At 38.4% G+C, this 27,356-nt stretch overlaps 1 protein-coding gene across 2 annotated transcripts in view; it reads right to left on the bottom strand.

Annotated features, from left to right (window-relative positions):
• Positions 1 to 27,152, bottom strand: part of LOC111588309 (liprin-beta-1-like) — a 40,446-nt gene extending 13,294 nt beyond the window's left edge. For both annotated transcript variants that reach the window (XM_055006401.1, XM_055006402.1), the window contains exons 1-12: positions 26,994 to 27,152; positions 15,596 to 15,675; positions 13,023 to 13,228; positions 12,024 to 12,104; positions 9,617 to 9,730; positions 9,344 to 9,454; positions 7,554 to 7,646; positions 4,871 to 4,988; positions 2,095 to 2,156; positions 1,947 to 2,013; positions 1,147 to 1,265; positions 863 to 936 (exon numbers count right to left, since the gene is read on the bottom strand). In XM_055006401.1, the coding sequence (XP_054862376.1) occupies positions 863 to 936; positions 1,147 to 1,265; positions 1,947 to 2,013; positions 2,095 to 2,156; positions 4,871 to 4,988; positions 7,554 to 7,646; positions 9,344 to 9,454; positions 9,617 to 9,730; positions 12,024 to 12,104; positions 13,023 to 13,228; positions 15,596 to 15,659 (1,109 nt within the window). In that variant the 5' untranslated portion in view covers positions 15,660 to 15,675; positions 26,994 to 27,152. The remainder of the gene's footprint in view (positions 1 to 862; positions 937 to 1,146; positions 1,266 to 1,946; positions 2,014 to 2,094; positions 2,157 to 4,870; positions 4,989 to 7,553; positions 7,647 to 9,343; positions 9,455 to 9,616; positions 9,731 to 12,023; positions 12,105 to 13,022; positions 13,229 to 15,595; positions 15,676 to 26,993) is intronic.
• Positions 27,153 to 27,356: the final 204 nt, after the last annotated feature.

Below are 27,356 nucleotides of genomic sequence, written 5' to 3'. Positions count from 1 at the left end.
AAAAGGAAAGCCATCTCCACGGAAGTGAAATTAGATATAATAAAACGCTCAGAATATGGCGAAATACTGACGAATATCTGTCAAGTTGTAAAAACAGGTCAACATATTGTAGCGACCCTCTGTGATGAATGAGTGAGACTTTATCTGGTTCTCTGCTGGTTTATTGAACCTTCACTCAGGCTACTGTGGGCCGTAGCCAACACCAGAATAACTAGAAAAACCCCATAACTTAGCTCCAGAATTAGCCACCGTTCCCAGCTCGCTGTGCTGCTGACTCTCAGCCAATCAGAGGTGAGCTAACTAAACATGGCACGTTCACTGACATTAGGTAAATCTGGAACTGAACAGTAAACATTGAAGCCTCAACAACAACATCAGTCCGTTACAATATTCTGTTATCTTCTTGTAAAATGATTCATACATGCATGAAAGTCGTTGGTATTCATGACTTTTCCAGTGAACAATCGATATTGTGATGCACATAGCGGCTTTGTTTACATTTTCGCTGGAGTTCTGACTTGGGGTGAAAATCGACTTACATCGATCTGTAGGAACGGAACTCCAACATAAGTCGAGGACCCTCTGTATTATTAATCTAACAAGTAAAACACTTCAAAAATGTCTCATAGAACCATAGCGCAGACCATTATCCAACACAATGTGAATTTATTAGAGCTGACGCTTCATAATCTGCCAGACACACTCTGTGCTTTGAAAAATGTGAAAGGTCCTAGACATCAGCAGCAATTAATTCATTTGTGCGCCGAAATGTCAGTGTACTTAATTCCACTCCCGAGACTAAATAAGGCAGAAACAAATGGCTTTTTATAACCATAAATAGATGTGAAACTGTCCTTTTTACCTTTTGGCAGCCTGTAACTGTCGCTCTCTGTCCAGGTCATTCATCTCTGAGAGCACTGCTATGCAAGGAATAGACTGAGACAAGAGAAAAATATCATTAATTGAAAATATTTTCCTAACAGCAGAACGTTAACCCAGCCCAACAAACAGTAACCCAAACAGAGGCTCTGAATGCCTGCGAGGAACAATTTCAGAGTGAGAGGCTGAGATTGGGTTTTTACTAAGGAAGTGTGCAGTCTGGGGTTCGTCCTGTGTCAGAATTGTTTTGACAGAGGTTGTGTTTACCTCACCGGAGCTCCTTCCTGCCTCCCCCTCCAACTCCAGGGTCACCTGATCCACCTCCATGGAGACAGCAACCGAGGGATCATCTGGGATATCATCGTAGTCATCTTCCTTCCATTTCTCTGAGAGAGGGCAGTTGGGACAAAATTAAAAGGCTCAGTTCATTTTCTTTCAGAGTTTATCCGCCATTTCAGACTGCTGTAAACATTCGTTATCTAAGGAGGAAGAGTGTTTTTAATCAATGAAATGCCCCAAAGCTGAAAACAGACCCATAGTTTCCCAGGATCTCAGGCAATGTGTCCTCAAATGTCTTGTTTTGTCCAATTATGAGTCTAACACTCAAAATATATTAAAGTTACAATGATAGCAAACAGGGAAAGAGAGCAAACCCTGAGAATGTTTGAAAATAAAAACTTGGTTTTCATACTAATTATTTTTCTGCGAATACCTAATCTCTACTCCGACACAGCTCTTAATTAAACCTCTGAACCCCAAAATACACCTGAGGTTTGAAAGGCATGTTTTGTTTTTTTAATTGCTAAAATAACACCATTTATCAGGGATAAAAAATGTGAATTGTCAGATTTTCAAGTACTCAACAAGGCATTCAACTCTCAGCAGTGAAAATACAATGAGTAAAAATGTGAAAGCAGCAGAAACACCCAGAAACTGCTTGGGGATCAGATGTAAATGTAATGCTCATTTTAGTAGTAGTTTAATGACAGCATTTTGAGTATCACGGGGAGCACATTTGTAATTTATGAGCAATATTTATAATGCATATGAACTTCAAACAGTCTGACCTTTGACCATCTCCTGCACCTTCTTGCACTTAATAAGCGACTCCTCCAGCTCTTTAATCCTTCTTTCCTGTGGATAAATGTACATATTATATTACAGTAACGAGTGCCATCAGCAAGTCGAAGCTACAGCTGATGAACTGCGTCGTACCTTGTCGTCGTTTTCTGATGTCAGTGATTCCAACACCTTCTTCATCTTCAACATCTCGGCATCTGGAGCAAAAACAAACAAGAAAACTGATGCTTCTTTAAGTTTACCTTCGACTCCTCTGGGCTCTCTTGGACAACCAACAGAAAATAGAAATAATAAAACCTCTACAGTTCAGTATGGTGGTCAGCAGGGCTCGTCTTTTAGCTGGGTGGGCCTTATAAAAGTTAAAAATCTGTTTATAGGAGAAGAGGTCAAGTATATCTGGTATCAGATCGCATTTAATTGAAGCAGAATCCAGTATTAAACCTGCTTATTAAATCTAAATAGCTTTTTAAATTAAAACTCAGACACTTCAATAAACAACATTTTTACCTTCCCTCAATGAATTAAAGGATGATCTGTATGCCAATCTTCACACTCAACAGCTTCAAGGTGCAACACTACTTTACAAGCTTTCTGTGAGTTTAAATTTCTGCAGACTTGCCCATAGTTGGTAGCAAAACTGATAGCATCATTTACATGTGGTGGTCCTGCCTCTCACAAAAAAAAAAAAAACAAGCATGGATGTTGTCAGGAAGAAATCTGCAAAGTTCATCTCTAAGTTACAGCATCCGTTTGCTTGCCGATGAAGTTTTTCACTGCAGGTTTGTAGAGTGTGGATTTTCAGACAAACTTCTCCGTATTATTTACAGATGTTCATGCTTTTTCTGACTTTTGGTCGTTTGCTAAAATGGGTAAACACTAATGTCCCAAACAGTGAGTGATCAGCTCAGCATCTGCCTACAACACAAGTCCAAAATTACTTTTTTAAATGCTTTTGTTTCCACAAATAGTGTGATGGTGCATCCTGTTCCTCCTTTTTTTTTTTTTTTTTTTTAAAAACCATTTCAACAAATTCATACACTGAGGTGCTACAGCTGTGGCATCAAGTCCGTCTGTGTTTAGTGAGTGGACCTTCGGGTGGAGGTTGGGATTTGGTCTATGCCACTCATAGTGATGAACCCACTGATAATTATCACCCAACTCTGCAGTTCCTCTCAGTCCTACAGGGCATTTTAGCCTCTTCCAACTACTGCTTTGGCTTTACAATCGACACCTTGACTATTTTGGTTAAACCTCACTGCCCTCTCATCGGCATTGTTTTCAGACTTTGTCAACAATAAATCTCTGAAAACACACGTAGCAACAAATGGCAGACAGGCAAAGTTCGCAGCTAGCTAGTGAACACAGTGAAGCGTTTAGCCGCTCAAGAGCCAGAAAATCCCCTCAGGAGTTGATCCAAGCCACACCAGAGATAAAAGGAGAGTGAATATTGGATGTTTGTGTTGCCACTTGTCTGGTCGGTGTCAACAGACTGTTGGAAAGAAAACACTATTACCATAACACCTTTATGAGTTGACATTATGACAATGTTGTCTTCACAGTTTGTTTAGATGGTTCAACTCGACCACCTGAGTTCACGTCTGCCCTGCTCAACAGTCCTTGAGCCAAACCTCCCGCTCCGTAAATGATCCTGACTTTGTATCTTCGTAGTATATTTCTTTTTTAACATCAGGTATTTCATTGTAATCACAACTTACCAGAGTACAATTATTCACACATCTTTTTTGTTACAGTTTGGCTCATTTCTAAAAAGCACATTTGTACCCTTTGGCTTGTTAGGGTCCAAGCACCTACAGCTACGAAATTCAGTATGCATATGTAATTCAAAACCCAACAGGAAGTCGGCCATTTTGAATTATGTGTCATATTTTGGATGATTCTGGACCAATTTTTGCACATTTTGAAGAGCTATAAACGGTGAAATTCCAACAGACCTCAAATTTGGTCAGGATGTACACCAGCCATGCGTGATAAAAAGCTATCAAAATGTGACAGGAAAATTCTGAGGGCGTGGAAATGGCGACCAACGGCCATTTTGGACGTTTAACCATGAAACAGGAAGTGCTGTCTAACTAGCCTGTACATGTTCCAATCTGCCTCAAACTTTATATGTGTGATGAGACTCTGGCCCTGATGAATTCCATAGACCAATATACAGTTACAGTGATAGCGCCACCTGGTGGATGGACAGGAAGTGCTGCATACCTAGCCTGTACATGCTCCAATCTGCCTGAAACTTTACATCTGCGATCAGAGTCGAGTCCTCATCATATCCATAGGCCGAAATACACTCTCAGTCGCAGCGCCACCTGGTGGGTGTGTTTGGACTCGCTGACTAGCAAGAATGCGAGGACCCGATCAACGCTGCTTGCAGCTTTAATTATACACTTGATGTTGTCAGTATCAAACTGGTGCCAGTACAGTGAGATGGAAGATAAAACAAAAACCTTCAGTTCTTCAGATTTCACTGTGTAGCACGTTTACATGCAGACCAGCATAACAAACTCCCCTTTAAATAAACAGCATTCCTCTACCATTGGTGTGGATAAGATAAGGTCAGTGGTGGATGGAGGGAGTAAAACAGTCATATGTTTGGTATGGATCCTACAGACACACAGATAAGGAGTGATGTACAAAATGGGCCTCAAATCACCCCATTAGAGTTGAGGCTGTCTGTGAAATGTGAGATAGTTAAAAAAAAGATTAATGGAGAAATCCAAATGAAAGCAGCAAACACATTATTTTTCCAGTAAGCCTGCTGGAGGGGGATGTGGTGTTGTTGGAATGTGAATTGTCTATTTGTCTAATCCTCATAAATCCTTTTGTAAAATTAGAGCTGAACTGCAGGAAATGGTAGAAGAAGTATCCAGACAGTTATTAAAACAGCTCCCACCTCTTTCTCCTCCCTCGGCTCTGTTGTGGCTCTCCACTCTCAGTCTGCTGTCATCCTTCAGCCTCCTCAGCTCCATCTCCCTCTCCTCCAGCTGCTTCTGCAGAAGCTGCAGCTCCTCCTGTAACGGCAGTTGATTGAAAACCATTTTATTTACAATTTACAACAATATAAAACAAAGAAAAGCAGTAAACACTCACATTTGACGAGCTGTCACCAAAGGATGTCTGGCAGTTTTTCTTAATAAAAATACTTAAACCACAATTCAACAATTTATTTTCCAATTAAAGTTGAGGAACTAACTCCAATGAAAATCTTTTTATTGAAACAGAGACCAAGAGGCTCCTTGACATCATCTGTGTTTTTTTTATTTATACTACTGGCATGGTTCAGTTTTGTAATCTATTAAATATGACACTGAAATTGTTATCCTCTTTGCCAGGTTACAGTTAAAGAGATTACTTGTCTGTGTACATTGAGATTGTTTTTGTTTCATTTCGCTTTTGATGAGTAATAATTTTTTCATTTGTTTAAGGGGATGTCCCTGAATAAGTCTTTCAGGCTTTACTACTTCTCCCCACTGTACTTGTTGTTTATTCCCAGAATGATAATCAGAAATATTTATCATATTTTTGGATTTTAGGGACAAAACATTTTTATTGCAATTTGACATTTACATAAACAGAGCATTTCACTTGCAAGCTGTACTACATTCCTGCTAATGTGGACTTAAAATATGACTTAAATTAAGGTTCTTTTTCTTACATCCAGGCTAGAAGCGAGCTAGCTGTGCCCAATGAAGCCGCTGGTCTCCACTCAGCAACTCAGACAAGTTTGAGACAAAAACATGCTTTATAAATAGTGAAATAAGATGTTCTATTCTCAGATTTACCTTAGCTGACATCAAGTGATTTAATCTTTGTGGGCTGCTCTCTCGTAACAGGGTATTTTTATGAGGCAAGCATATATTTTAAATGTTAATACTGCAGTCAGTCCTGTTAATTATATTATGAGAAGCCATTCATTGTGCAGCCACAATTGTATGCAATGTGCATATTTTATTGTGAAAATATATACAGTGGTCCCTCGTCTATTGCGGGGATTAGGTTCCAGAACCCCCTGCGGTAGGTGAAAATCCGTGAAGTAGCGACCTTATATTTATTTTATTATTTATATATATTGTAAGGCTTTATAAACCCTCGCCACACTTTGATAAACACTTCCTATGCTCTTAAACACTTACTACACTCTTAAACTCACGTAATTAATGGTAAACATCTTCCTCTGGCGCTTGATCGACATCGTAGGGCTTGAAATACATTAAATTTTTTATGAAAATTTCACAAAAACACAACACTGCAGAGCAACACTATGCGCAGCGATCAGACGTTGATGTGAAATGGACAAGGCCGGATCCTGAACGCTGCTATACACAGGAGACGGAGGCAACTGATGCTACGATCGCGGAGTCAATCAGTGCCCAGCGCTCTACACTACACATTTTATTTCTATTTAATATTCTTTTAATATGTTTTAATAATTATTATTATTATTTTTAAATACCGTTTTCAATTTATTAGGTTAGAAAATGCTTATTTTACCACAAAAATAATTAAAATAATATAGAAAAATACCTATATATACACCGCAAAATCCTGCAATATAGCGAAAAATCCACAATACCAAATACAATTTAAAAATCTGCGATACAGTAAGACCGCGAAAAGCGAACCACGATATGGCGAGGGACGACTGTACAACTTAAACTAAACTATGGTGGTGAACACTGCAAAGTTAACTCAAGTTAGACAACACAGCAAATTAGCGCTGTCATCCTGAGCCTGTTAGCACCAAGAGCCGCGAATATGGATGGAAGGTGGAAATTCCTTCAGAGCTACGGACAACATACCTTCTTAACAAGCTGAATAATGTGAGTAAACTCAACTTCATGAGTAAAATCAGTGGAGTCCCTTTAATAAAGCGTTAGTAAGTAGGTCAGTTAGTAATTTAGTTAGTTCAGTCCTCTCTGATGATCATGCTAAACCACTATTCTGCAAAATAATTAACATGCAGACCAGTGAACACATTGCAAAGCTGGACCCATTCATGTAACTGACACAAAACAAAGAATCAAAAGCTTACTGTGTACAGAACTACTTGATTGTAATTAAGATCTCACACGGACTGATGTGAGGCTTTACAATGGGAGAAACACGTCCTTGAATATGAAGTGCTTTATGTACAGTAAAAGTTAATAGAGGGTTTAAACCTGGTACGCATCCTGTAGCTGGTGCAGGTGGAAGCACTTACAGCAAATGTGGTGAAAGTCAGGAAAGCAGTGTGCAGCAGTGGAGAAGGAGCAGGTTTAGAGGATCTTAAGGGCCAGAAAGGAGAAGAGTACAGGCTGGAGATTAAACCATCACCTCATCTTCAGTGAACCGCTCAGTGTTCCACTTTGGACGCTTGACAGGTTAGCATATAGCAGAAAGATATTAACATCAGAGAAGAGAGAATAAGAGCAGGAGTCAAATAAAAAGGGGAATAAGCAAAGACAAAATGTCATGGGGCAAAACAAGAGGATTTAAACGCGTAATTATGCATTTTAAAGAACAAAAATGAATGCAGACCTGCTGTTATGGTCAAAGGTAAAACAGTGAAGTGTGTGCTAACTGGATGTGACACTCACTTTGGTTGTTTTGAGTTTCTTCTCACACTGCAGTCTTTCATTCTCTATGTCAGTCACCCTGAACCGTAGGTCTGTTACTTCCTGATACAAGCCCTGGGGAGGAAAAAAAGAACTCCCATTACCCATTAAACTCTGAGACAAACCTACACTGGAGACTGTGTGGGAGAGACTGTTGATTATTTCGACGGGGGAGATTTCCTGCCAAAGGCATCAATATTATTTTCAGACTAATGCGCCTCTAGAGAGAATCTGAGAAGCACAGTCCACACATGGAGACAAATCCTGGACTAAAGGGAAGGGTCATGGGTAGTTATAGTGAAACTGTTTTCACAATACCACAATCAGAAACAGTGCAGGAGCCCCATGAATTCAATTAGATGCAATGTATACTTATTTACATTCATATAAGCTGATTATTGCTTTACTTAGGACTCCAGGCTGTTTTACTTCAGCTTTCACTCCCCTTGTTTATAGGCAGTGATACAGTGTATTTCAAGAGTAGGACATTTTAATGGACAAAATGTTTGAAACTATTTGAATTTGTTAGATCGATCAATGGATCGATGGATCTATCTGTCTATCTATCTATCTATCTATCTATAGTCTATCTATCTATCTATCTATCTATCTATCTATCTATCTATCTATCTATCTATCTATCTATCTATCTATCTATCTATCTATCTAGTCTTATTGTATTTTTAACTGGGTAAATAATTTATTATATATTAATGGTAATTAGTCTATCGATGATTAATAACTAGCACCCCTCTACTAGAGAGAAAGACATATGCCGCTAGCAACAAAAAAATTAATATACCTTGTTTTTAACTATTTCAAACATCAAAAGCCATAAAATTTTGTGCACCTATTATTTAAATTCGAGTTTTGGCAATACTTGTATTATATATATTAGATATTTCCTTTTATTAGTAGGAAAATATGATAAAATATTTAACAATGTTTATTTAAATATTAGATAATTGTGGCTAAGATCTGTAGTGGAGGGAAAAGACAAAAAAAAAACTCTTTAATGCAATTTCATGTTATTGATTAGCTAAAATGTGCACTGAGGCTGATGCATCTATCACAAAATATGAGTTAATATCAGCAATGTATGTGTATAAACTTGATGAGTTCTTTTTTATATGAATAGAAAACAGACTGGTAGACATTTATCCCCAACAGAAACTGTTCACACTGGAAAGAATAACTTGAGTTATGGCTTTGAGGTGTTCAGTACAAAATGTGTCAGTCAGCTGCTGAAGGTTAAACAAATACATCAATCAGAATGCATCAGGATTGCTTAGATTGGACTAACGTGATGCATTCTTCAGGGCTTTTTTTTTTAAAGCTAAATGGGATCTAAATGGAAATGGAAATAAATATGCACAGTTGCAAAATCCATATTCTCCCTGTGAGCTTTTACTGTCTGGAAACACCACATAATGTGTCCCAGCTAGTGTTGAGAGTGTATGGAAACTATAACTCTCCCAGCTCTTTAGCCCCTCAGAGAAGGGGGCAGAGGAGGTGTGGGTGGGTGGAGATTCTCTGGCAGGAAGCAGCTGCTGGCGCACCAGGAGTGTTTAAGCCTCTTTGTAACCCTTACAGAAGTTCACCCGGCACCACATGACACATCTCTGGGTCCACCGGCCGAGCGAGACGGACCTTTGTGACATTAAAACAATGACTGGGTGGCTGCCAGGATGGAGAATCACATAAGACAAGCTGCAGGTGCAACAGGGAACTTTAGACATTTTGTAAAGCACATTTTCTGGACAGGGGTCTACCTCATTGTCCTTGTGATCTCGCTCCACAGCAGTTAGCTTCAGCTTCAGGCTGGACACCTCAGTCATCAGCTCCAGCTTCTGGGTCTCCAGTGCTGACCGGTTCAGCAGCTCCTGTAGAGCAACACACACTCTCAGCAAAGAACATATACTGGAGTAAAAGGAGTTTTCATATGGGCTGAAATTTTCAAAAAACTTTGTGTTATTCCCAAATTGTCTAAATCTGAGGTTTGAAAACTGCACAATTGAAACAAGTCTACTTTGCAGAGGCCGTACCTGTTGAAGCAGCTGCTCAGTAGAATTCAGTTTCTCCCGATGATGCTCAAGACATTTGTCTAGATCCCGAATCTTTTCGCCTTGCACTTCCACCTGGTCCGTTAAAACACTTACCTAGATAAAGGTGGGACAACTTTAATGATCATGGTTTCTGAAACTCAAAGCACTGAGAGCGAGAAAAGTTTGATATTTTGGGGCAATATTCTTTTGCACTCTCTTGCCAACAGTTAGATGAGATGATCCAACACCGGCCATAGCCAGCAGCCAGTGAGCTCGGCTTAACACCAAGATTGGAGAAAGTGTAGAACAGCTAACCTGGCTCTGTAAAAAGGTAATGAAATCTTTCTACCAGCGGGTTTTTAGTTAAGTAACACAGTATATGTTGTTTTTGTTTGAGATGTACAACCAACGTGTAAAAACAAAATGTTTTACGGGGGCTGTGTAGAACTATTTCTTGGCTGAAGACATTAATTTCCTGAAGTTATGGATTGCTTTACCTGGCCAAGAAATACAGTCATGGAAAAAATTATTCGACCACCCTTGTTTCCTTCAATTTCTTGGTCATTTCAATGCCTGGTACCACCAAAAGTATATTACCTGAAGAATACAATTAACATGACATAAATGCAGCTGATTCCATAATATTTTATGTCCTGTTTGACATCTTTAAGCTTCATTGTATTCCAGGGTATATAAGAGGACATTTCATGTCATCAGCAGCATATGCAAAGGCCTAAAGTGGTTTCCTGCTGATATCCAAGCCGTAGCACAACTCACAAGTTGTCAGCTCTCACATAATGCCTAAAACTAAAGAATTATGTGAAGCCACAAAGGCAGCCATCTTGACACTGCTGGAAATTGGCATGAGTGAGAGACAGGTAGCGAAAAAACTGAAGATCTCCAAGACAGCCGTTCATTACATCAAGAAAAAACAAGCCCAACATGGTACTACATCAGCTCTTAAATTAAACTCTTAGGAGTTATCATTATATTTGCCCAAACACATGTACTGTTAGTTGTACCAGGCATTAAAATGAACAAGAAATTGAAGAAAACAAGGGTGGTCTAATCATTTTTTCCATGACTGTAGTCTAAATTATGGCTATTCAAGTTACTGTAGTGCCATCTTTTGGTAGAATTACATAAAATATGGTAGATTTGCTAACAGATGATATTGACTGGGTGACCCTGACGGGGTGAGCTGGTGTTTTCATTTGCACAACTGACTTCCCCTCTTGACGCCCCTTTAGTTTGCCCCTAGTTATGCTGCTATAGGCCTAGGCTGCTGGGGAACCTCTCTTGATGCACTGAGCCCTTCTCTAACTACCTATGTATTTACTATATATACCATTATTGCATTACACTCACTCTGTTTCTTTCTGTGTCCTTTCTCCGAGTGTCCCTGGTCCCAGAGCTGGATGCTTCAGATGTGTGGTTGTTCTCCCACCAACTGTAACCCTCTACCTCTACCCCTCTATCTCTACCTTTCTACCTCTTCTGTCCCTCTCAACCCGCCCGGCCAGCAGCAGATGGGTCCCCCCACATTAGAGCCGGGTTCTGCTCGAGGTTTTTTTCCCTGTTAAAAGGGTGTTTTCCTTGCCACTGTCGCCTTTTGGCTTGCTCTGGGGGTCAGGCATATGGGTTCTGTAAAGCGTCTCGAGACAATTTGACTGTAATTGGCGCTATATAAATAAAATTGAATTGAATTGAATTGAATTGAATTTGCTCATATCTGTTAAATTTAGTAACAACTGTTCAGTGTCTTCAATTATATCATTAGTTTATACAGATGGGTTAATAAGCCTAGGCAGATTTGGCAGTAATTAACATAAAGGACAGGGCTACAACAAAAGAATGTTTTTCTCCTTGTTTTGTTTAGATGGTAGAAAACCTTTGGGTTTATTCTGATAGATTAGAACCGATGAATGCAGGAAAGCATAAATTAAGCATATTTGCCTCACACTTCAGAGTTACTCTGTATTTTAAATTGACACATGTAGACACCATGGCTTTAAATCTGAACGGAAAATAATATTTAGTTGTTTCCACCAAATTACTTCAAAATCCAGTTTTTGTAAGATTCTGCCAACAGAAATATTAGTGCTGAAAACACAAACTCTTTGGTCGAATTACTTATGCAGGAGCAGCTACATAAATGGATCAGTCACAGCATTAAAGCCATCTGCTTTATCCTGCTTTCAACACTAACTTCAAGAAAGGACTATTCACTCACCGGCTAGTACATCCCACTGCCTGTCAGGTAACATTCTTATGAGATAATCAATGTTATTCACTTCAGTGGCTTTAATTTTGTGGTTGGTTGGTGTATAATAGTATATAATTGCCCATTCAGGAGCAATTGTTGTGTGTGATTTTGAAGCTGTAACGAAGGGATTTGTTCACACACCTGAAGAATAAGACATTCTTTGTCACTCTCCAGACGTGACAAGCGCTCCTGGTACACCACCTCTGCACTGTGAACGTTAGTCTGAAATGAGAAACAATACAAGCTGATTTGTATTGTCTGAACAAATAGCTGCATTTGTTGTATCACTTAAGTGTGGCTTCAGATTGTTATTTCTTTTGAGTTGAGATCTCGAGAAAAAAAGACGGGGAAAGCTTTTAGCTGTCATACTGAAATATGAGTCTAGCTGAGAAAAACCAAAAGAAAATACCCAGCAGCTTTGAGCCACACGGATTATCTAATGGATACACTACATACTGTTTTTGTGTATAATCATATAATCTGCCAGACAGTGAAGTCACATGGTTTCCCCTTGACGAACAGGATATACACGTTGAGTTTTTCTGGGAAGCATGTGAGGGTCAAAAGTGTCCTCACATGAAAGTGATTTTAAAATCGAATCAAAAGCAAACTCGTCTCTCGAATATCACACAGAGAGAGACGAGGCCAGGAGGGAAGAAAAACAAGAGCCTCACTCTGACTCTGCACGAGTTAAAAGATGGAAACTATTCCCTCCTATAGAAACTTCATTGTTCACAAATCACGTCATAACAGTATTTTTACAATAAACAAAGTCACGGTGCAGGCAACGGAGCACGGTCAACAGATGAAAAGCAGATCGGAGGATAATTCATACCAGGCTGCATCTTAAATCGGTGCAGTGCACTGATAGTGATCTGATAACTCACAGACCTGGGCTGCAAAATAGTTAAAAAGAAAAAAAATAAGGTAGTTCCACCAAACTGAAGCTCAGATTAATGGCAACAGAAGCAGCAGAACTATAAAAGGGCCGAGACTCAGTGTTTAAAATCAGCAAACAGTAACAAATGACATTTTCTTACACATATACAAACATAACATCAACACATAATTCTTGTCTTTAGTTCCAAACATGTACAGTAAACACTGGACACAGACGGCTACATAAACTATACTTATTACCATTCGTCCATGCAGCCACTCTGCCAGTCCCTCTGCAGTGGAATCTGGGATCTGACATCGCAGGTTGTCCCTCTCCTCGTTGTCCATGAGCTCCAGTGCTGCTCGCAAGTCCTCCAGTAGGTGCAGCACCCGAAGGCCACCCAGAAAAGGAGATGTGGGTGACTGGCAGTCAAACAGCCCATTGGAGTAGTCCATGGCCTTGGAGCCTGGGGAGGTACAGCAGGAAAAGTCGATATCAATTTAGAGCAAAGCTGTGACAACACATCTCCTTGGACTGGCATAAAAGGTTGGCTTCTCACACACTAAACATCACACTGTGATAAAGGGAAGGATTTATCACCAAAACCACAGTTAGTGTTGAACTTTGGGAGAAGTAAAAGTGTGATTAATAGCCAAAACAGTCACCCCCTCTATTCCTAAGTTTTGGTGCTGGATAATGGCCAGAAAGTACTTTTGCAAAATATCAACTCACAGTGAAGTTGACCTTTGATTGTTTGGATGTAAAAAGTAATCACTTCCTTATTTTATCCTGTAAAACATTATGGTGTAATTTTGTCTTAATTAGCGTTTGATTTTTTTCAGTTATGGACAAAAATGTGTTTTGTGAGGTCACAATGACCTTCAACACCAACATATAATCAGTCTTATCATCCTTGAGTCCAAGTAAAGACCTAAATTTGAAGAAATTCCTTCCAGGCATTCAAGACATATTGCATTCACAACAAGTGCATTCACAATTGGCACAGAGGCAGAAAAAAAAAGACTGCTAGAATTAGCACATTTTAGCTATCATTGCTTTAGACTTTAAAGCTGTAAGACCCAAATATAAAAGAAAAAAATGAGCAAAGAAAACATAAAATAAACAAAAAAATTTTTTATTTTTATATATATATATATATATATATATATATATATATATATATATATATATATATATATAGCTAGATAGATAGATAGATAGATAGATAGATAGATAGATAGATAGATAGATAGATAGATAGATAGATAGATAGATAGATAGATAGATAGATAGATAGATAGATAGATAGATAGATAGATAGATAGATAGATAGATAGATAGATAGATAGATAAGATGGCTGTTGAGACTGGATTTTTTTTAACTAAATAAGCAAAACTGTTGAGCAGCCAACATGAATAACTTCATATTCACTGACTGTTCTCCTCCAATATATTATATCACCTGGGGCATTCTCTGGAAGATTCTGTCTATGCATGAGTTAAGACGTGTGGTATGCACATTCTGTTTTATATGCATGGTTTTGTGCACATTACACCTTATCTATACATCTGGCCCCTGGCATCAGTGTGTTACATGCTGGTTTATTCATAGCTATCCATCTTTCTATGTTTCCAAAAAAGGGAAATCTATCAGTTGTGTATCACAGAAACAGGAAAAGTACATTAGATTTAGAAGACCTAAACCCATCAAACTGTGGACTATGCATGCTGTTATTCATTTACTAACTGCACATAGCTGCTTGGCAATTACTGTTGGTCATGTAGTAAATAAAGTATGTGAATTAAACAACCAATTTTGAGACTCCATTCATTTCTCTAAGAAAATTATGTTTCTTTAAGAAGTTCAGAATGTTTTGCTCTAAGGTCACTTTACTCCTACTCGAGCTAACATTTCAGCGAAATCACATCACAAACACGATGCTTAGGTTTATTATTATTATTATTCTCCACTTCTGCACTAAAAAAATACCTTCCTGCAACCTAGTGTGCAAGCAGTGATTGTTAAGTGTCCATCAAACACAGGAAAAGTCATTTACGATAACTCTTCATCTGTTGAAACCATGCTTTAGATAGTATTTGGAAGAAGCAGCAGCAGTATATTGACTGAACTTGAGTGCATGATGTTCCCAGCTTGTGCTTCAGCCTACTCTGTACCATCTGTCATCTGTCTTAAATGTCAGCTATAATGAAGATGTCCAATGGTAACAAAGAGAGAACTAAATAAATAATTCCAAACAATCACAGCTTCCCCACAGTAGCGAGGGAGTGGGGCTTGATGATGGCTGTGGTTTCTGCGGAAACAGGGGCGGGGGGGCGGCTGGGAGACGTCATGTGATCTGCTGCCTTGCTCTCATTGGAAAGGTCAGTGCTATAATTACACACATCAGCGGAAAAGTAGGGACTCCAAAACTGAAGCCTGGTCTGCTCATCTGCAGCAGCACAAGTACACAGAGTGTAGCCAAAAGCTCCCAGGCAGGACTCTGTATTCCAAACTCATGGAGCTTGAATAATCATTAGTTTCCGTCACGGCTGGGACAATGGAAACTTTCTTTTTAATTTCACATGCAGCGGCGGGGCAGAGGGCTGGTGAACTTGAAGCACAGTTTCAGCTGTATTCCAAACTTTTATGTATATTCAGGGGAATAACTGCAGGTAGGAGTGGGAGAAGGACACATTGTGCTACCGTCCACTGCACGTAGTATTTCCAGCTTGCAATTTAATGGTTTCCAGATGTGACTATACCCCATAGCATGCACTTCAATAAGTGCAATGGCCATAATGTATTAAAGTCCAAGTGTTCAGTGTGGGTTACCTGCTATGATCCCATCCATTTGCTCCAAGGCTGCAGCCAACATCTCGCTGGCGTCGGACATCATCTTGTGCTCAATGAATCTGAAAGCACAGAGGAGAGTTTTGAAAGAGGAGATGAGAGAGACTGAAAAGAAAAAAAATCCAGAAAGGTCTTGGCCAGAGTGAAGGCACTAAAAAGTAACAGACTCTGCTTTAAATTGAACCACTGCCCAGACAGGGAGTCCTTTACAGTGGGCAGCCAGATGACAGGAGTATGCAGCTATGTCATGAAAATTAATGGAAAGCACTATCGGTCAACTTCTGTTGTTTTAAATTAACCTGGCCTTGACTTTCGTAAATCACAAACAAACTTTAATGATTAATTTAAGCCTAAATAGAAGGGTCTCCATCCTCAAATATGTACTATAAAAGAGATAAAAGTATCTAAATTAGTGCTCAGAAACATCTTTCACATTTACATTTGATTATTTGCCATCTGCTACAAAAGATGGGTCATTAACACCAGATAGTGTTTCTTCCCCAAACAAATCCAGACATTTACTGAGATGTCTGTATGAAAGATAAGATGGATATTTATCAGTCAATAAGGACAATATCACTCAACGTGTCAGTTCTGTGACAAAAAGACATTGGTCAGAGGGGATGTCTGATGCAATGCATGTGATGCAAAGCAGAAACAAAGGGCCACACCTTTGAGTGGGCAGACAAATGATCAAACTGCTCATTCCATGTCCAAAGAGCTGTAATTTACATGTGCAGCAAAAAGCAAGGCTGATTCAGATGTCTGTTTAGAACACAAAGCAACAGCATATGAAATGTTTAGAAAAAGAAAACTGCAGGTTTGCTATGAGCATTTAGTGTCACAGTTTCCCACAGAGAATCCCTGACATAACTTTTTGTTGCCACTGTAGCTCCTCCTCTTTTCACGTTCACAATTTACTGTTTACAATCGTCAGTTTTGAACTACCTAATCAGCTTGGATGTATTTGTATTTTGAAAAATAAACATAACTCTGTTACCGCTAATCTCATTACAGCACAAGGTCTCATTCTTCCTTTTCCAATGACTTCTGTATCAAATTAACCTTGCAGGCTGCGCTGCGAAGAAATTGGCCGCCTCAGAGACAAAAAACAAAGTGATCTCCGGGGCTTATTACCCAGCAAGCCTTGTTTCCGGTGACCGAACAGTCACGGGTGTTCATGGGCTGGCTCCTATCTGGAATAATGGTACTATTCTCCCAGGGGTCTCAGGCCTTGTAGCCTTGGCATGCTTGGTATCTCAAACTTCCATAACAAAGTTGGAGAGTATCCCCATGACTGCTGAATTCAAACACAAATCACGTCTCTCCTTTTCTTGCATTGGCCACTTTTCACATCAAACAAAATCTGATATGAAGGGACTGAGATAGGATACAGCATTTGGAAAGGCCAGCTAAAGCCCAGAACTAACAACATAAAAACAGTGGCTCTACTTGTTCAGACATCCCATAGTAGGGGGGAGGCAGTGACTACAGGCTTTGCTTCATTTCCTCCCCTCAGTGGGGTCACAGTGTCACACCCAGGAGGGTAAGAAATGGGCATTAAGAGAGTAATTAAACCAATGACCTCAATATGTGAGCCAGGGGCTGGGGTCAGCTGTTAAAACAAGGAGCCTTAAGTGCCTGGTTGCTAATTTGAACTCCACAGAAAGGGGTGTAAGTTTCTCCCAACAGGTCAAACATACAGTAGAGCTGTTTAGCTGCAGTACTCAGAACCCTATATGCCACGAGTGTCAAACTCATTTTAGTTCAGGGTCCGCATTCGGTCCAATTTGATCTCAAGTGGGCCGCACCAGTAAAATCAGAGCATATTAACCAATAAATAATGACAAATCCAACATTTTCCTTTGTTTTAGTGCAAAAAAGTACGTTCTGAAAATGCTCACATTTAAGGAATTATCTTTTTCCAAAACATCATGATCAATCTAAAATTTCTTAAGAAAAATAAAGTCAATTTCAAAAACATTATGTCTCAGTTTATCATTTACATATTACCACTTAGAGATAACAGTTTATCTACAAAAGAACAAAACATTTAGTCACAGCTATCTGGAACTGAATGATATAGTATTTTACTTTATGATCAAAACAACTTGTCAAGGTCAGGAAATTATTTTAAATTTATAGTTTTACAAATTACAGTTTGCAGTTAATGTCTTCTCTGTAATTTTTACACTTTGAGGGCCGGTTTTGGCCCACGGGCCGCATGTTTGACACCCCTGCTGTATGCAGATGCAAGTAGAACACATTTCATCTAATTCAAAGCAAAAATAATTACTGAACAATATGAAAGAATATTTGAAAATAAAACAACCTGCTTTCCAATTAAACAACTTCTCCTAGCACCACAGATGCACATCTCACCACTAACATGTTTTCCTCCACGGGTATTTCCGCAGTTTGATGGAAAACTATCATTCACTCTCACCAGGGTGGAAGCTGTATTTAGTCAGCTGCTTATTTAAACCCCATGGGAGAACCCAAAAGCTTGTCTCCTCTCCAAAAAGTCTTGGTGTTTGTTGAGAAAAATATTTTCTTTCTCAGTGTGAAAGCTGAAAACAACAAATTCCACGAGGAGAGGAACATCAGCATACTCTACCTTATGCTGGATTTAACAGCCTTCACTTTAACCACAGGCATGTGGAAAGGAATAGGATGAAAACATTTAAAGATAAAATAAATTAGTGTGTTACCATGGCCAAGGCTGAACTTCTCCTCTCTATGCCATCTTGTGATCATCATATCTGGCATTGTGATTTCCATGAGAAACCACACTGAGTACAGAGAATCTTATCAATCCTCATGCAAGTCAGAAGTTAGAGCCAATTACGTCAGAGACAGAGGACAAAGAGGAAGTGAATGAGCGTTCCAAAACAAAAATAATCAATCTTGTGTCTTGTCATGCAGAAGATGGCATTGAAACTTCTTAGGACTGTTAAAACCAGATGAGGAGGTCACTTGTAAAGAATTTGCTGATTAAAACGTCACCAGAAAAGTATACAGATGAGTGCCCATTTGTCCTGTCATTTGAAGAGGTGTCCATATGAAGCAATGATGTTGGATGAAGCGGTTTAGGAGTGAGCACTAGACACATTCCTGAGCAGGTTAGCTTATCCACAAACTAAGCACTGACGCCTGGTACGGGCATTCCCACTGACCCCTATGACCTTCCTCCTCCACTCTTCACACTAAATCCCCCAAAGGACTGCAGTCTGTCAGAAACTAAGACATCTGACCTGACCCATAGAGGGAACACGCCAACAAGCAACAACAAACAGAAACTGCCACATCATGCAGTTCATACATCAAGGATACAGCTGATGATATTCTGTATTGTCTTATTGTCAACAACTAACGTGAAAAGAACCGATCCTTCTAAGTAGTATTGTCTCAGTAGAAATATCTCACTCCTCTGAGTCACAGAACTCCATTGTTATTTGTTTAGACTCAATCACATACTCTATCCTGCTACTCCAGGGGTGTCAAACGTGCGGCCCGCGGGCCAAAACTGGCCCGCCAGAGGGTCTGATCCGACCTATGGGACGACTTGGTAAAGTGTAAAAATGACATTAACTGCAAACTGTAAATTAGTAAAACTATAAATTTAAAATAATTTCTAGACCATGACAAGTTGTTTTGATCACAAAAATACTAGATTGCTTATTGTTCTTTTGTTGTTTTGTGTCTCATTTTTGTAAAATTTTGTCTTTTGTTTTTTTTTGTCTGACTTCTGTTGTTACTATATTATTATAATATTATATTATATATATTTTACTAAAAAGTTTGCTGAGGTAACAGATTGATTACAAATATGGTAGTTTTCTCACAGACTTCTGCACAATCGGACTTCTTTAAGGAACGAAAGGAGTCGCCCCCTGCTGGCAGGTTTCTGGCACATTTCAGAACCGGTGTCTGTAATCACACCCTGTTGTTCACATAAAAAGTGACTGCAAGAAATGTGTGAGGAATAAAAAAAGAAGACAGCTGCTCTCCACAATCACTGGAACGTCGGTTCCAAAAAGTGACCGAAGTGCTCAGACGCATTACCTCAATCAGAAAGGTGTGGGTGGAGCTGGGTTTTCAAAGTTATGGACCATTCATCACATACCGGCCCACTGAAGCAACGCTGATTTGTGCATTTCAGAAAGATCTGTTGGTTTATCCTTGAGCTTCTACATAGGAGTCCATCTGAATTCATTTTGAAGAATAAAATGCTTTCAGGAAGCAGTTTTACAATGCAAACACCTTACTCACTTATCTCTGTCATGCCACTAAAACCTATAATAAGCCTTAGACGACTGTGTAGAAAATGTTCATATTGCAAAGGCAATTATTTCTAAAAGCATACTGAGGACGAGTAACGACTTCCACAGTTGCATCAGAGCCGCTACTTATTCTGATTGCACTTTGCTGGTGGCTTGAAGCTCTGACAGGCAGATAAACAACAAAAAACCCACAATAAAAACACAATTCACTCTACTCCCAACATTCAAACGGGACTTTTAAAAGGTATCAGTGTCATGTATCTAACTCTACCTGGCAGGAGTGGTATTTCAATTTTATAGGAAGACAAATCTGTCTGAGAATCAAACTTGACTTATCTAGCTCTGAGACATGGTTTTAACATCAACCAGATGGACTCAAAGAGTTATGGAGGAGGAGGGACTGCGCATCTGAAAAGAAAATAGGCTGGGATTACTTGACCGTACGCCGAATGGTCTCCGAAACACACACACACACACACGCCTCCACTACGGCCTCGTGCTCCAATAACCTACTGCCAGCTGTGCTACAGATGTGCATTTCAGAATCGGACTGGCTCATTGTCATAATAAAACCCACAAAAGTTGCAGCACAGCAACACAATTAGCAGTAGCAGCAGGGGTTCAGCCCTGGTTAGGATGCAGTGGACAACGTTTCCACTTGCTGGATAAAAAATATAATCATAGTGTGAGGTTCTTTTGTCCCAGCAGGTACCAAAACAAGGTTAAATCAGTTGTTTTCCACTTGTTTTCATTGTAGTATTTGTTTTCCAGCTTTACACTGTAAAGTCAGTACCACTCTGTCATATCTCTGCCATCGGTCCATCTTAACTGATTTTAAAATCAAAAATTGCATTTTGAAAGAATGCAATTAGCAAATTAGCTGCCATTTACAACATGACTTATGGCTTTTAAATAATGAGAGGAATGCTGTAACTCCATTTAAGTTAATATGAGCAGATTTAAACTTTCAGATGTGGTTTATTCTCCCCTATGACCAAGATAAATTACTTGTTTCAGGCATGAAGTTTGTGGTTTGACAGACATAAACACAATGTAGCCATACCTCAGACATTTTGCAGCACATCTGACTGAGGGTTCTAACTATCATGTCAATGTTTAACAAGTTCATGCCGTGATCACTGTATAATAGTCAGGCTTTTGATGCTCCAGCACAACTTCTAAATCTATGGCACAATCAATATTGAACAGAAGCGTTTAAAAATGATATCACAGCTCTGTCAGAAAAATCGTGCAGTCCTACTGTCCGCCCTAAATAATTAATTCTGTTCCAAACAATGCTCTCACTTCGTTCTAAACTTTTTTAGGTTTATGAGTTCATAAGCTCATCACTAAACTCCTGATCTTTAACTGGAACTGTACGGACAGAGCTCGTTCTTGTGTTTCTCTTCCATCACTGCCAGTATTACTAAACAATCTCCAGGGACATTTGATTCAAGTGTCATTTGATTCTTTACTCAAGGCAGTTACTGAACTTATTAAGAAAAATATAACAAAGTCAGATTGCATTACTGCACCCAGAAGCCACCAACGCGTTTGGTTTTCAATTTTAACAGCTTTGCAGAGACTTCAGCCATCTTAATCTGAATTTACAGGCAATGAGAAAGACCTTGGATGTGCACCATGACTTAAGGTTCCTCCTCCATCGGGGTCTTTCTTGAAGATATATTTGATCTCTAAGAGATAAACTAAACCTTAAATAACAGAAATATCAGTAGTATTATCTAAAATAAAGTCAGCGAGTGTAGTAGGGTCAATATATAATTGAGGGACTTTTTATATCATAGTTGACATATTTGCTGTTTTCAGGCCTAAAATCAACATGACAGCTTATAACCAAAAAATGAACACAACCAAAACTATTGTTGAATAAGCTCACTTTATTATTGTTTAGCTAATTAGAAGGTGGTTGTTATTAAATTTGGTTATTTAGTTGACATTTTAGTGATATCCAGTCATTTTTTTATTTAGAAGTGATTGTTTCCATAACAAATAATTATGGAATTTGTAAGGACATGATCATAATAACAATAACATAAAAAAAACATTTTTACTTTTAATAAAAATGTTTGCCAAAGTCCTTCAATTATATATTGACCCAGTACTAGTGGTATAGCAGTGATGACGTAGCCTGGTTTAAACAGCAGTATTTGCAGATAGTACTGTAAGTTGATGAGGATGCAATTTAAAGTTATTTTCATTATTGCTATTGTTTGTCCAGCACAACAATATACCACCTCACATTTGAGGAGTTTAAACCATTCATCCAAACAGACTGCTTGATTGTTTCAGCTTTAATCCAAATCAGCTACAGTACAGTTCCCACAGTAGTACTTGGAGAAGTAAAGTGGCCTTCAAACGTGACACAGATTTATGGAAGTCAGCTCCAGCCAAACACCCTCCCTTTGTTTACTCTCCCCCGAGAGATGGTCCACTGGACCTTTAGTCTGAGCTGCTGCGAGGTCAAGTTGTTTGACAGAGACAACAGCTCAGACTTTAAACTGGTGCTTTATGTCTCACTGAAACACTGGTGGCCACGCTGAAATTCTGGACAAACAAGTCTTTGTCTTTCAGACGCTCACATGGTCGTACCACGACTCTGTTCCCAAATTATTGCAGTTTTTCCACGTGGCCCCAACTACATCACAGACAGAAATCACATTCAAGGGGGAAAAAATAAAGAAAGAGGCTGGAAGAAATGACTAAGAGAGCTCAGCAAGCCAAAAAGAACTGCAATTATTTGCTTTTGTTATCAACCCAAAAGAAGTACCAAGTCTTACTTTGATTCTTGTCATAATTTCAGAGTTGCTGCAATGAAAATGTAGTCAGAGTGTCAATGTGTCTACAATGAATGAGCTGGACTGAAACAGAGACATCCCTCCACTCAGGAAGACCTTCTCTCAGGCCGGTCAGGAAGCATTTCCTGGCACATTCTGGAGAAATGTCTTCCTCTTACTCAGAAACTTTTTTTTCCCTGCAATCACAGCACAAACTGCACTACTTTATTTCACTCATCACAATCATAAAGCGTCTGGGGAATCAACTTTCCTCAACTTAGAGAGGAGCTGAGAGAGCTGATATGTAAAACCGAGGCTGTAATTATGTTCATGTGAAGCCAATGTTTCAAATTAAGTTAATATTTTAATCTAATTTCAGAAGCACGTAAACATCCCAATATATCAAGCGGCTCAAAAGTGACACCTCCCTTCTTTCACCACCACGAGAACACTGTACCAAGAATGTGAGGAATGCAAATGTCATGGAAAAAGATGCCCGAGACAGAAAGGGTCCTGTCAATCTTCTGGACAGGCGGCTTTATGAAAAATAAAGTCTGAAAACTAGTAAACTTTAGGGACTGTGCCATGTTGACGTTGCTACAGGCTGCTAATACAAACTCTCTTTCTGAGCAGCAAACAAAAGCCTGTTGCCTGAAGAAACAAAATGAGATTAGATTTATTTACTTGTGCCCCTGAAACAATCACTTAGCAGCGTGAAGATGTGTTTTACCACGCTGGTTCCTCTACTGCAGGGGTGTCAAACATGCGGCCCGCGGGCAAAAAAACGGCCCGCCAGAGGGTCCGATCCGGCCCGACTTGGTAAAGTGTAAAAATGACAGTGAAGACATTAACTGCAATTTGTAAATTTGTAAAACTATAAATTTAAAATAATTTCTAGACTATGACAAGTTGTTTTGATCATAAAGTAAAATACTAGATTGCTCATTGTTCCTTTGTCGTTTTGTGTCTTATTTTTGTAATATTTTGTCTTGTTTTTGTTGTTTTATTGTCTTTTTGTGTCTGACTTTTGTCATTTGTCTCATGTTTTTGTCGTTGTGATTCTGGTTTTTGTTTTGCGTTCTCTTTTGTCTCGCTTGTGCTTTTTGTCTCATTTTTGTCATTTTATGTTTTGCTTTATTCGTTATATTGTGTATTTTTTGTCATTTTGTGGGGGGTTTTTGTCTCGCTTGTGTTGTTTGTCTACTTTTTGTCATTTTGTTTCTTGCTTTTGTCATTTTTTTTTCGTTTGTGTCATTTGTATAATTTTTATGTCTCATTTTTGTTGCTTTGTAAGTTTTTATAGAATTTGTGTCTCTTTTTTTTGTTTTGTTTTGTGTCATTTGTCTCATATTTTATCATTTTTTCCTTGTTTTTGTTGTTTTGTGTTTCGTTTTTCTGATAGTTTGTCTCGTTTTTGGTGGGGTTTTTGTCTTTTTTTGTCTGTCATTTTGATTACATTCTTAGAGTAGATTATATATTGATCATAAAGTAAAATACTACATTGCTGATTGTTCTTTTGCCATTTTTTGTCTCATTTTTGTAATATTTTGCTTTGTTTTGTTGTTTTTCGTCTTTTTTGTCTGGCTTTTGACATTCTATTTCTGGTTTTTGTCGTTTTGTGTTTTCTTGTCTCGCTTGTATTGTTAGTCTATTTTTTGTCGCTTTGTTTCTTGCTTTTGTGTCTAATTTTTGTCATTTGTTCATTTTTTTTGTCGCTTTCTAACTTTTTGGTCAAATTTTTGTCTCTTTTTATTTTGTTTCATGTCATTTGTCTCATTTTTCCGTTCCTTTTTGTCTGGCTTGTTTTTTGTCTTATTTTTGTCATTTTATGTTTTGCTTTATTCGTTGTTTTGTGTATTGTTTTTGGTGTTTCGAGTTTTTTTTTGTTTGTTGTTTGTCTATTTTTTGTCATTTCGTTTCTTGCTTTTGTCATTTTTGTCTTTGTGTCATTTGTATAATTTTTTCTCATTTTTGTCGTTTGTCCATTTTTTTGTTGCTTTGTACTTTATCAAATTTTTTGTCTCTTTTGCTGTTTCAATTTTTTCTTGCTTTTTTCATTTTGTCTCATTTTTGTCATTTTGTGTTTTGCGTTATTCATTGTTTTGTGCATTGTTCTTGTCGTTTTGTGGGGGTTTTTTTGCCTCGCTTATGTTGTTTGTCCATTTTTTGTTGCTTTGTACTTTATCAAATTTTTTGTCTGTTTTGTTTTCTCATTTTGTTCTCGCTTTTGTCATTTTGTGTCTCATTTTTGTCATTTTGTGTTTTGCTTTATTTGTTGATTTGTGCATTGTTTTTGTCGTTTTGTGGGGTTTTTTGCCTCGCTTATGTTGTTTGTCCATTTTTTTGGTCGCTTTGTACTTTTTTATCAAATTTTTTTGTCCCTTTTTTGTTTTGTTTCGTGTCATTTGTCGCATATTTTGTCTTTTTTCTCATTTCTGTCATTTTGTGTCTTGTTTTTGTAACATTATGTCTTGTTTTTGGTGGTTTTTTGTCTTTTTTTGTCTGCCTTTGTCGTTTTGATCATAAAGTAAAATACTACGTTGTTCAGTTCCAGATATCCATGATTAAAATTTCAAATTCTGGTTATTTATCGGTTTTTATGCTGTGATTTTACTGGTGCGGCCCACTTGAGATCTAATTGGGCTGAATGTGGCCCCTGAACTAAAATGAGTTTGACACCCCTGCTATACTGTAAATCAGATATAGCTTTGAAAGCAAGTGAGCAGCAGCAGCGTGGATTTTCCGAGCCGTCATCCGTTAGCCGTGTGAGTGCGGAGAGGAGACAAATATGGTTATTGATGGAGAGGGAAATAAAATCCTGTGTTATTCTTTCACCTCTCTGCCTGGAAGCCGAGACATCATCTGAGGTACGCAGTGGAGTGGAGGGCTGCCAGCAGTTCATGCAGCGCCTCGGGAGGGAGGTTTTTTCCTCAACAAACGTATACTACAGAGGTTTGCCTAAACAAAGGCTGCAGAAGTCTGAGGCTGATAATGAAAGAAGCCGGCGCTGGACCAGAAGCAAGCCTTAAAGTGCTGGCTTTGTGTTGGCTGCTACTGTGGGCGCCAAACTAAGAGTCTGTGATTCATGAGTTGGCTTGCACATTTATGGACATGGGACACATAAATAAGCAGTAGTGGAATTACATAAAGACCTTCACATACAAACTAGTATAATTAAATACAATAAAAGAAGGAAAAACAAATGTCCTGAATTGTAGTAGTGTATGTAATCTCCCAGGGTTCATGTTCTCCAGGTTCAATACTACAAGAACCATGGCTTTTGTTGTGTTTATACACCTATTAGAAGCTTTGCTTATTCAAAAATAACACAATTAGATCCAATTAATTAAATATTTTAACTAGAAACAAGTCAAATCTGACCCAAATACAGCAGAAAAGTTCAATTCAATTCACTTTTAGGGGAAATTTCTCTCACAACATACGGAATTTGCAATACATTTGTGGATGTGCACTTTTTATTCATGTGAAATCTAGTACTAGTGAACAAAAAAAAGTACTAGCTATGCTGCTGTTATGCTTAAGTTAGTGATTCTATCAACTAAAGTATGAAATAACAATGACTTATATCATGTTTTGTTGTGCATATATACTTATTGAAGTTTTGTTTAATCAAAAATAACACAACTAGATCCAATTAATTAAATATTTTAAGGAGAAACAAGTCAAATCTGACCCAAACACAACAGAAAAGCTCAATTCAATTCACTTTTAGGGGAAAATTTTCTCACAACCTATGTTATTTGACATAAATTTGTGGATGTGCACTTTTTGTTCATGTGAAATCTAGTAGTATTAAACACAAAAAGTACTAGTTATGCAGTTGTTATGCTTACGTTAGTGACTATCAACTAAACTATGAAAAAAACAACGAAGTATATCAGTTTAGTACGTCACAGGAATACTACTTATGAAGGTTTTCATTCATATAACAGCATAAAAACAAAACAAAAAAAACCAATACCATACAACACTGGACTACAATAAATCCACCTCCACCTTCTAAAGTCGACAGTGATGTCACAAACTGTACAGTTAAATAGCCTTTAAAATACGTCACATATTTAATATTCAAACACATTATCGAAAGATAAGAAGCTAAACTCTCAGTTAGCTAACACAAACACATCATATTTAGCTTCCAACTGTCCAATAACACAGAGAACAAAGGGTTTCTGTCCATAGTTTAACGTAATGAAGCTAGCACACCTATGAACAAACAAACCGTTAACAAAGTCCGAATCAAAAACTACACAGTTGTTCATTGAACTTCGGTGAACTTACAGTTTTCGACCAAAACACGTAAAACGACGGGACCCTGCAGACTCCAGTGGGTTTATTCCAAACTCTCTGAGCACTTTTCACCGGAGCTTCATGGCTTGCCTTCACCTTCCCATTGAATTTCTCTGTGAACTGAAGTTTTCTTTTTCAGCCGAGAAGCGTCACCAGAGGAGCGTCAAGCAGGAAACACACATAACCCGGAAATTCGAGTCTACACAATAAAAGCATCAAATATTTTCACAGGAAGTATATACTGATTGTAAGTATAAGGGCTCATTCCTGTGTGATTATTAGTACTAATCACAAAATAACAAACTAAATTCACAGAAAATTACATCAACCAAATCTGAAAAATGGGTCAATATA

Source organism: Amphiprion ocellaris, chromosome 21 (genome assembly GCF_022539595.1).
Source record: "Amphiprion ocellaris isolate individual 3 ecotype Okinawa chromosome 21, ASM2253959v1, whole genome shotgun sequence".
NCBI classification, from domain to species: Eukaryota; Metazoa; Chordata; class Actinopteri; family Pomacentridae; genus Amphiprion; species Amphiprion ocellaris.
The sequence above is the reverse complement of the archived record's forward strand: the minus strand, read 5'-3'. Positions and strand labels throughout refer to the sequence as shown.